Genomic DNA, 12414 nt, shown 5'->3' on the forward strand with positions numbered 1-12414 from the left:
AAATAATACAAAAATATAGATTACTCATTTTTTGACATCATTGCTTGCATGTGGTTATTGGACTGGAAAGGTGTACGTGTTAGCGGGGAAAGCCGTCCATAAAGCAGACGATTTTTTTAGTATGCATTTCTGAACAAAATCAAATACTAGTAATATTAGAGCATTTGCATTAATCAAGTATTTGCTGGCGTATCCGTATCGACGTATCGTATAACACGTATATGAGGAAAAGGTAAATTAAGTCACGTGAGTCCCGATGAAAATATTATATAATGCATTAAATTTTAATTGAGATCGGGGTAAAATCATTATTGTAAACAAATCTGTTCGATATTTAATAGTTATCCCATAAGGACGCAGTGTGTCAGTGTAAGATCATCCCGATGGCCGGAGGCCAGAGGGTGATCTTACACTGACACACCAAGTCCGAATTGGATAACTATTTTACATCCCAGCTGTTTTAGATTAGACGAAAAACCATTTACAATTCATAAAATCTAGTTTAGAACGCCACACAACCATTATTATATACTTTATATATTACTATATGATGTATACCCTTTATGACCCCCTAACACGATGAGTAGATATCAAACAATGTAAACTCGCCCCACTGGTCAATCGGCCCACACTATATCGCCACTTTATAAAAAAATCGTCCCACTCTTGTAACCGACTCGCCCAACTTTAAAAAAGTGTAAAATCAAATTGAACAATCAGTCTGACAACTCATTTATTTAACGAAAGGGGTTTAAACCCCACTGAGTAAAGGTCTGCCAACTCGCCCCAGTTATAAAAATATCTTGCTTCCTTTAAGTATGTTAAATTTCTGATAGTTCGTATCCAGTCGTCCTGGTGAAGTGGTATGTGTCGTGGCTTGTTATGCTAAAGGTCTTGAGTTCGAATCCCTGCATATACACTGGATTTTTTCTACGTGAATTTTGATAGATAGTCTTCTCCGTATAATTAATTATAAGTTTTATACTGGATTTGACATTCCCGCCAAAATGTTACAGCACAAAGAAAAGCGTGCATAACAACGAAACTTAAACTGGGGTGATCTGGTAGGGGTGATCCGGCTCAGATCACCCCTGTTAGAACAAAGGAGCTGGGATGTAAGTATAGGTCGATCCGTGCACGTATCCTGATGGTTACAATGTACCAAATAAAATTACATGATGGTTACAATGTACCAAATAAAATTACATGGGCGCAGCCATTTTATGAAGGGAACATGACATAGAGATAAAAATAGATGGCTCTCTGTGATTGGTTGTTATATCTTTTATATATTTTTCTTCTGGAAAGCATTATGAATAAAGTTTCATGCAAGCACAAATTTGTCCTTAAATGTGTAGTATGAAGGGCCGGAAATATTTTTTTTATGTTGCTCAAAATTAGGGAAATTTTTCTGCGAAATCGTCGGGTATCGTGAAAAACCCCAAAATTCACCAAGAAAAGCCATGGGACCATATATATTTGAGTGCGGTAAAATCGCAAATAGATATCGAGCTTCAATTAGACAACAGCAGTTTTTCCATAATTAGTTTATTAAAAGCGCCTTTTAAGGAGATAATTGCTAAAAATAGCATTGCCGGCAATGGGGCCACCATTTAGTACTTTATATCCTGATACGTGAATAATGCAAATACTCTTATAGAGGTCGGTCATTTAAAGACGTATCAACCGTATCATATACATTAACGTATCCGCATCTGAAGATATACTAAAAAACAGCATATGATCCCGAGCTTTAATTTTATGTACTTTCAATAATGCAAATGGACGACTGATTAATTTCTAATGCAGAAATTTACAAAACATTAAGGAAATATCGAGTTTTTATGGAATATGTAGCCCTACCTTTAAAGATATTCCGGATAGTTGGAATAGTTTACAGGCAGTGAATACGGTAAAATCGTTTGTTTGTGTATGAACTTGTGCTCACGTAGAACCAAATTGTTAATTGACAAATAGAGTTATACTCAGTACTTTCTATTACCTTTTATGATACACTCGCAAATGAACAATATTCAAAGTTCCTTACATGTATATAAGTAGTACATTTGATTTTTGTTTTTTGTTTATTCATATAAGATCTTGAAATATTGTTTAACTAGATTATTAAAGGATTGTGTACGATATTCGTGTACCTGCCCTACATTGGCTCCTTTTAAGGGCATGTAAAAGTAGTTGATAGAACCCCTTATTTTTGTTTTACAGTACACCACTATCACAAATATTGAAAGTGTATGTTTGATTGTTTCGAAGAGATTCCAATTAGTTTTTTTTCAAATGAAGTATTGTCTTATTAATAAACTCTGGATCACATAATAGTTTTTGATATATCTGCAGATACGGAGACGTCAACGTATACGATACGGTTGATACGTTTGTAAATAACCGACCTCGCCAGTTTTTTACTATTTTAATTACGATATCAATCTGTCAATCCACTTCTGACCCTTCTCCTGAAAAGTCATGAAATATTTGTCACTGGACGTAAGACACTATGCGGTATGGGTTTTGCTCATTGTTGAAGGCCGTTTGGTTGCCAATAGTTGTTAATTCCTGTGTCATTTTGGTCTCCTGTGGAGAGTTGTCTCATTGACAATTATACCAAATCTTCTTTTTTTTATAGTTACAGTGTTTTATAGTGTGTTCCATGAACGGAAATTGCAAGATTATTGCTTACATTATATTTTTTCTGCTCTTGTTCTATACACTTAGCTGCAAGTTTATGGCATAAAAGAAGAATACTGGACGGGGAACGAAGCGCGGTATATTTATTTGACATAAAATGGAAAAATTCCAGGGAAATCTAATGTCAAACCTGGCCGATTAAAAAAAGCATCAGTAAATTCATCTGTTGGGCATCATCATGCTGTGCTAGGAAACTGCTATGATTCAAAGTGTCCACAAAATATTGCATACATATGCAATGCCGGTATTTTGGGCAAAGTTGTGCCCGAGGCTCCGTGTCTTGTCTATAAACGGCACGATAATTGCTGTCAATTACCGCTTACGCTTCTGGCATTTTATGCCACTCCTGTATTTGTCGAGGATGTGCAAAAGACAAAAAGCGGGTTACATTTGACATAGAGTCCCTATAAGTATTTAACAGATTATTATATATTAAATAATTTCCAGCAATTACAAGGGCGAGTGGGGCGAGCGGATACCCTATTCTCCTGTTTGCCTGCACGCCCAGCCTTCCGCCAGTTGAATTTCGTAATCGTTTGAGTCGGTTCTGCATTGAATACCACCCTTCCAAAAGTTCTGACCATGGGTAAACACACCTTTAATTCAATGTCCATCACTCCTGAGTTCGAAACCATTGAAAAATAGTAAATTTCTTTAATTTCGGAGAATTGGCGCTGGATTTTTTTTCTCCCATCCATCACTCCTTTTTTTCTGGGATTTTATATCCATTCTGCTATATTCTCTCACATGTCAGATTTCCAAAATATGAAAACGAAGAAATAGTAGGGAGCAACCAATTCACTTCATTTAAATTCAAAAGGGGGGGTCGTCCTGAATATGCATGAAATATTTTCCATTTGACGTTAAGCATCCAACAATCAATAATTAATCAAAACAAAAGGGGGAGGGTCCCCGAGTCCGAAATTCTTTTTTGAGTTTTTCGACGCTTTCAATCAAATTATTTTTTCCAAATTTAACACTATATTAAAGGTGTATTTTTTCTAGAATTTTTTATTTGGAAAAACATACCCCCACTTTCATTTGAAGTTTAATGGTCGTTCCCTTATGGATTCTTCATTCTTCACGGAATAAACATTATTAAATTCTTGTTCCATAAGGAGTATTTATAAAGAGGCTATCTAAGATAATTTTTCGAAAGGACGTTTGTTATAAGAAAGACATGTGCAGTTTATATATATATATTTTATTTAGAAAACTACCCCTTTACATCGGGGGCACCAGTCATCAGGGTAGAAGTGATGGTGCGTCTATACTATATTATTTACAATTATATACATTTTGGTTAATGGTTTCATTATAGAATGTCTTTGAAACAATAACATACATGGCACATTAATAAGACAAAAATAGAGATTTCTAAAATACATAATCATAATAAAAAAAAAAAAAATGTTTTTTTTTTTTTTTTTTTTTTTTTATAGAATGTTAAAATATACATGTAATTAAAACACTCATAGACAAATATGACCATGCAGCATGTATAAAGCATACAAACTAATATCAATCAGTATATAATAGTACATACGAGTAAGTTAACTCAAAGGTTTATTTTGGTTCAACCATAGTTTGACGTAATCTAAATAATTCTAAGAGATACATTCTTCCATAAACATCATAAAATGAACCAATTTCATCGTTAAAAGCATAACCAGTATCGCCAACTAAAAATAATACTTGTGCACGTGGCGACAGTTCCAGAAAACTTACATTTCTATCATTAAAAGAGGCAAATAAGGTGAAAAATTTAGACCTGGTTTGTTCAAGAGATGTACACCCGAGCAGAAAATGTTCTAAATCTTCTGACTCCCCTGAATCACAAATGGGACATAGGTTGTCCTCGGACATATGCATTCTAAAAAGAAACTGCTTTAATGGCAAATAATTTGTTCTTGCGAGCAGTTTAAGACGGGATGAATTAAAATCGCTTATGTCCTCTAAGTATAGCTGGCTACCTGTCTTAATATAGCAGTGCTGATACAAATCAAGGCTACTTTTAGTAGTAACATCAATAATTAAACTTTCCCTACCATATTGACAGTTAAATTTATTAGACCCAATACTTTCCGTGTAGGTGTTCATCTCTTGAACATATTTCCAGACACTTTCGTTTAATTGAACCATTTCACTAAAGACTCGCTTGCACAGTCTATCGTCTGGTAGGTTATTAATCCTTTTAAAGTACGCAACTTTTTGGCGGGTGATAAATGCAGATACGGGTTCCCATCCAAGCTCGAGAAGGAGAGCGGAACGGGGAATATTCATTTTAGTGTTCATAATGATCTTAGCTGCGCGGTATTGCCAACTGTCGATGATCCATATATTTGTAGCTGAAAGTGGCATCCAGACGGCGCATGCGTGTGTTAAAGAAGGCCGGAGCACCGAGTTCCAAAGGGCGTCTCCAAATTTAACACGGTTAAAATTTCCATGCTCACCGAGGACACGTAACAAATAGTTCAGCATATTATCCATCTTATCTTTCAAATAGTTATTTACATGGAAATCTGACTTTAGTGATCTATTTATGTAGTAACCGAGGTATTTATATTCGTTCACTTCCTCGATATTTACATCACCAAGAGACCAGACTCGTTCCGAGTTTAAACACGAGATATAATTGACACACAGAATTTTTAAATCACTTTTGTGTTTTGATACGATACCCAACATTTAAAGTCTAATTTGTCAACCTCAGCGTCGAGTATATACCTTTTCGTAACATGTCTATTGAAACAATGCCTGCATGAATCTATAACGTATCATTGACACATGGTATTTTATTCAGTAATTGTTGATTACAAGCTAATTACGTATCGATATTGTGGTCCATGCCTACCGGATCGTGACATTGATAAACTACATGCATCAGCATGATCATATGATATCACTACAGCCCGTGACAAATAAGTGATATAAGCCGACCTATTGCGATAAATATTTTCAATGAGTTCCCATATGGCAACTATACTTTCCGTAACATTTGTTAAATAATTTTGTATCAAAAGTTAATATATTAGTGTACAGAATTCTTTCCTCATGGGTTTCCTTTTCGCACGTGTGCTTTGCGTTGGACGAAATTCACGTATTCGATTTTATATAGTAAAGATATGTACAAATATTTTTTTTTTTTAATACGAGTTTCATGTGACTTTAAATAACAATACAACAGCAATTTTCAATTTCTTACATTTGTCATATATTATAATAAGTTTTTAGAACTAGCCCGAATATGCATGAAATATTTGAGACTGGTAAATACGCTATGGAAAATCTATATAATATTTATCATCAGTAACACGAAGGGTGTCACCGGTTGAGCAATTGGAGTTTGGTGTAATGAAGAGCATAAGATCACCGGAATTGTTTTAGTTTTGCCTAATTAAAAAAAAGTAAAATCACAAAAATACTGAACGCAGAGGATAGTCTAATCGGAAAGTCCATAATTAAGTCTTTGTGACCAATATGTTCGTCTGATAATTAATTAGTTTGGATCATGTGTTCTCAGTCTCTCTATACTTGTTTAACAGTTTGGCATACATTTTTAATAATCTATTAATCTGAGATATTATCGCTTATAGACTTCTTATAAACTACATTTTATTTTAAAACGGAGCTTTCCTGAGCTTAAAGTAATATGAAACCTTAAATTAAAAAAATATATATATGTGTTTTCTTTAACTAAATGGGTAGTCTTCATTATAAAACTTATGTTTCTGAAGAAAATCTTTAATTTGTTTACTTTTCTATTTAATTGATAGCTTCCAGGAAGCAATTCGCCGAATTATTTTCGGTATGCTAGTGACCTTATCGTGACCCTCTCGTAAAAATCCGGTGATCGCAATACGCATGAATCGGTCATTAAAATATTTTTGTATCTCATTGTACATGTAATACACGTGCTCAATATCTATATTTCTTGTTGATTGTTTACTATAAGGTGGCAATCGGTAAACGTCCGATTCAAAACACGACAATTAAGTAGCTGTCATGATTTTCACACCATAACAGACAGAGAGAGAAAAACATTACGATTATACGATATGTTTTCGTAAAAAATGATAAAATCGTGCACAGATATATACATGCATTGGTTCCAGAATTGAATAAACATAATTCTTCACCAGTCATATTCAATCGTTCATATGACTAAAAAGGGCCACTACGAGATATACAAAATATGAAAATATTATTGTTTTGGTTCAATCATTAAAGAAAGTGAAATAGTGACACAATACTTCGCCAAAGGCCAGTCTTGTTCAATTTTGTAAAAAAAAAAAAAACACCAAAGAAACGTCGGTGATGAATTATTCATTTGCAAGTAAATAATTCGGCATCATTGAATCTGTATTCATGTAACTTTTGACTTAACACCATGCTAGAGATGAAATAGCGATATCGTTCCTTGCAATTTAAATTGTTTATTTTATACCATGCCAAAGGCTAGTTAAAGCTCAATTTGGAGCAATTTTGGCATCAAATTCTGTATTTGATTTCAATTTCTAAGATGGTAAGTTATTAACCTAATGCACTAGGCCAATTATTGACAGCAAACAATTTACATTCCTCTGTGATTCCGGACGGAAAAGTAACATTGAAGATTATTATGTTATCCGTTCTGATTTTTTTTTAAAACAAAAAGAGAACAGATGCTTTTTGGCGTGGAATACAAAAATGAACTAAAACAGAAACTGTAAATTGAAAAAAATAGAAATATTGACAAAATTGACCTGTCCTTTTCTTTTGTTGACTAGTTTACTTAAATGTTTTGCATGTATAAAAAAGGGACGAAAGATACTAGAGGGACAGTGAAACTCATAAATCGAAAATAGACGGACAACGCCATGAAAAAGACAAGTACGCCTCCGAGTGCGGGAGTTTCTCGCTACATTGAAGACTCATTGGAGGCCTTCGGCTGTTGTCTGCTCTATGGTCGGGCTGTTGTCGCTTTGACACATTCCCCATTTTCTTTCTCAATTTTAAACAATAGTACACATGACACAACATAGAAAACTAAATAATAAACAACACGGACCCCACCAAAAACTAGGGGTGATCTCAGGTGCTCCGGAAGGGTAAGCAGATCCTGTTCTACATGTGGCACCCGTCGTGTTGCTAATGTGATAACAAATCCGGTCAATAGTTTTATTCGGTAGGTCACATTCATGAACGGGAAGGGGATTGTAGTTACGACGTAAAGAACATATCCGATATCATTTGTGAAACGGTTATTCCATAACGGTCAACCAACTCGTGATGGCGTCCGTAAAATTTACGAAGTGATGATTTCAACATCACCATTGGGAACTCTTGGTTTAATAGCTTCCTTGTGAGCAGCAACCCTCTATCAAGAAAATCATGATAGGGAATGCAAGCACGGAAATATAGTATCAAATGGGGATATATACACCGTATGCAGGTGCTGCTGGAATGTTGCTACTTAAAAATGTAAAGTTCACAATTGGAAAGCTGAGATCATCTCTTTTGTCGTAAAGTTTTGTTTTCAACCGACCCTCATTGTCAATTTCTAGATGTAAGTCAAGATATGAGGCCGTCTTAACTGTATCTCTTGTATCTTTTATCTCTAGTTCGATGGGATAGATGCGTTCAACATAAAAACCAAATTTTGAATTATTTAGTGAAAGAACATCATCAATATAGCGGGCAGTAGAGTTAAAGGATATTGCTAACTTCTTATTTTTCTTCCTAAGAAATTCCTGTACGAAGTCAGCCTCATAATAATAAACAAACAAGTCGTCAAGAAGAGGGACACAATTTGTTCCCATTGACATGCCGACAGTCTGTTGAAAAACTCGTCCTCCGAACGTTACAAATATGTTGTCAATCAAGAAATCAAGCATCTTGATAATGTCCGTTTCAGAGATTTTTTTGGTTGAATCAGAATATAAAGTATGCTGCCTACTCATGGTGTGATGTGATATAGTTATCGTTTATAGATACATGCATACTCAAAATAAATGACTGAATTGTTACATATCAATGAAAATATTATTACCTTCTGGCTTAAAAGTGATTTTTTCCACGATGCAGTCTACTGTATTGCATAAATCTATTTCGTGTTCTCCAAAACCATCTTCCGACGATATTTGTATAGTGGAATTTATGTCATATCTGTAATCATGTTTGCCTCTCCGGACTGTCCATTTGAATGTTGTCATACGACGCCACCTTACAGTTGGTGCCGGAAATGCTACTACATCCATTTTTATGTTTACATCGGTGTTGATCTTTGCTCCTATTGTTCGAAATATCTTTACAACCCGAGGTTTACCTACAATACACACATAGTAAGACATTTACATACCGTTTATTTTGAAGTATTACTTTGCATTCAACGCATATTGTTTATCAAATGTCCTAAAATCGTTTGAATTGCACAACGTCTGGAATTAAATGTTTAGTTTGTTTCTTTTATGAATTCATTTATCTTCGTGGGTACCAATTAAGTTTCTTTGGGGTTAAATCGTATTTTCATAGATACTATTTGAAATCTTGTTGTAATCAAGGGCATACAGAACTTTACTCCCGTGTGGAAATTCCGTACACCCCTAATCACACCTAGATAACGAATTTATTTCTTACGAAGCTTTGTTTTACACATTTAAACTGGAATATACAATTAAAACATGATAATGAAGAATTACCATTGCAACATTTTTTTCTACACCGATATCAATGTTGTTGCGCATTGTCAAATTGAATTTAATTTTCACATGTTAACCTCTATCAAACGTATATTATATATTGTGTCATTGGATTGGCCTGACGAATTAATTTTTTTTTTGTTAACGCAAACAAATGTACTCCATTAAATCTGCTATCTTAAGAAGAAAAATAAATCCCTTCGCCGAGCGCAGCTGAATACGACCGCAAATGTGCAACCCTGAACAGTTAGGGAAAAACTGAACACAATGTTCGCACTAGATACAGGTCTGAAATTGCATTCTAACTTAATATTTGACCCATAATAGGTTTCTGACACAGAATGATTGTAGAACTTTAATAGGTTATGTGATTTGAATTAACATTATTTTTTTTGCTTTTGGGCAATACACTTTGCTGTTGCATTTGACCCCCTCCCTTTTTTGCAAAAAAAAAATTTGAAGAACTTTTCTTTTTAATTTCTAAAATCTTGAGAAAAAATTGTCCTCCCCCTACCCCTATATTTTGTTTTAACATCCATCCCCCTTATTCCAAAAGAAAGTCTTTCCCTCAAGTTATGACAAGTATAACAACCCATTTAAATACGTCATAAGTGTAAGGGAGGTAATTATAAATGTTGTGTTTTCATTAATTCCCTTACACTACTTTGAAATTATGTTTTGTACTTAAGTAATTGTCCATTAACCAAGTCCCCTTATTTTCCACCTTTTGCCCCTAATTCCTAAACTGTTTGGATCATAACCCCCAAAATCAATCCCAGCCTTCCTTTTGTGGTCATAAACCTAGTGTTTAAATTTCATAGATTTCTATTCACTAATACTAAAGTTATTGTGCGTAAACCAAATGTCTTCAGACGACGACGACAAAGTGATACCAATATACGACCGCAAATATTTTGCGGTCGTATAAAAACTACAAAATGATGTTTTCCATATTCAAATGAATATTTTTGTTTTTTATTTAATTTAACTATTATCACGAGGTGAAAACAAATATGTTTAATATAGATCAAGTTTGTATTAGTATCGCCGCCAACTGTTTGCATTGGTTTAAATACAGAAAGTAATTCGGCCAAAGTCGTCCATCGAAAAATAGAGAACGCCAAGAGCCACTACCAGAAGCCCTCTCGACCAATCATATACACGTATTCCTTTATATTTAAATCGTTTAAATCATATAGAAAGTACAATTTTTCAATGTACCTCAATTAAAGGTTTACAAAATGTAAATCTATAATTTAGAAGATTTATTATGTTAATCTTCAAATGCTTTCAATACAACAAAATCGATTCAATCAACTTTCTTGAAAGAAAATATTTCGACTTCGCATTTATAATAAACTTCAAACAAAACATGTATTAAACAGGGACTTTGGTAGTCGCTAAGTGTAGTAATTCATCTACTGTGATCTCTATTGGTCAGCTCTAAAATAATCCCGCTTGTTACGAGATATTTGACTTTGTTTTGCTACCGGCAGTCTATAATAGTTCAATACGGCTTATTCGCTTTCTTCCATCAGTAAAAACTTACTGCTATGATATTGCCAATGTTGTTATGAAAAGAGTTACATACACGAAATAAAACCCAAACTTAGGTACACAGAGTTTCAGCAATTTTATGACAATGTTTAATGGCAAACCATCGGAAACGTCTTTGTCTATCAATAATTTGTGTGAAGGTAAACAGTCTGTAATGTTATTTGAAAACTAAGTTTTGTTGGTTTTGATTAATTGCTGACTTTTTCGATGTTACTCAAATGATTGAATAGGGTATAAAATATAGTTATCCTTAGACCTCATTGGTTCCGGCAGTAACCCCCAGTTGTTAACATCCGTTTTTCGGCGTATTGTGGAAATTTGTAGGCGCCAGGTCATGTCGCAATACACTCCTTGCCCTACTAAATTAATATGTTCTACACTATTTGTTAAATAATCATCGTATCGTGTTGCAAGGCAGATTACTGTCCCTTACCCTCAATTTCCAGTTACAATCCGAATTAAAGTCAGTCTGTAGTTGTTCTTAAATTATAATGAATGTCGAGAATTCAAAAATCAATACAAAATCTCCTTAAAATTTGATTGCATGATTCTTTAGTTGATCTATGACATCTATAGCTTTTCGAAAATTAAATTTCCTTGCAAAACAATCGCTTTTTTATATTATACATGCGTTTACGAGCTAATTAAGAAATGCCCAGTGTAAATATAATATGTTGCATGTTTTTTCATAATGTGGAAATTTATTTGCGCTTTTTCTACCCTTAGAGTAACTGTTCATTAATCAAGTAGTTATGTAAACATGATACAATTATAAATAATATTGACCGATCTTTACTTATATACAAAGATCAACTCATGAAATTATTAAAATAACACTTACACAGTATTGTTAAGTTGACTGTTTTGTTATCTCCATATGCTATCCCATTTCTAGCCTGTATAGTAAACATTCCAGACTCTTCACATTTTAAAGAAGGTAGTTGTGTTGCTAAATAGCCACGAGAGTCTTTGGTATAATTTAATAATAAAACCTTCAAAAAAGTGGAGGTTAATTCTAATCGCGGATCTGGGTTACTTTCAATGCGCAGTTTAATCTGTGGCCTTACATTTTCATTGAAACTATGAGTTGAAGGGTTTACGCGACGATCTATCCAAAATGTTGTAATTTTTGGAGAATCTGAAATGAAACAATTCTTCATGTTATGTAGCATAAACAATAAACGTATATACATTGGAGATGTCAATGCAAAAGCTGGACGCACAGCCAGGATTCCTATTCACAGATAAAAAAAAATGAATAAATATTATTGACTTGTACAAACGTTTCGTGGGGGGTTATTTTTCACATTCAGTTTGCTTAAAAGCGATATGAACTACAGCATTAGAAGTAACCACATGCATAGTAATACGTCCTGTTTTAATGTGGCAAAAAGATAATTCAAAACTATTAAAAATTGTTATAAATGTATTGGAAAAAAATCATAGTTATAAATAAAATATTTGTTTGTAAACC

At 33.9% G+C, this 12414-nt stretch overlaps 1 protein-coding gene across 1 annotated transcript in view; it reads right to left on the reverse strand.

The window, feature by feature from the left end:
• Positions 1–12414, reverse strand: part of LOC139523633 (protein turtle homolog B-like) — a 70023-nt gene that overhangs the window by 13878 nt on the left and 43731 nt on the right. The window contains exons 6-7 of the mRNA XM_071317797.1: positions 11782–12078; positions 8735–9010 (exon numbers count right to left, since the gene is read on the reverse strand). Of these exons, the coding sequence (XP_071173898.1) occupies positions 8735–9010; positions 11782–12078 (573 nt within the window). The remainder of the gene's footprint in view (positions 1–8734; positions 9011–11781; positions 12079–12414) is intronic.

This window comes from Mytilus edulis, chromosome 5 (genome assembly GCF_963676685.1).
Source record: "Mytilus edulis chromosome 5, xbMytEdul2.2, whole genome shotgun sequence".
NCBI lineage: Eukaryota > Metazoa > Mollusca > Bivalvia > Mytilida > Mytilidae > Mytilus > Mytilus edulis.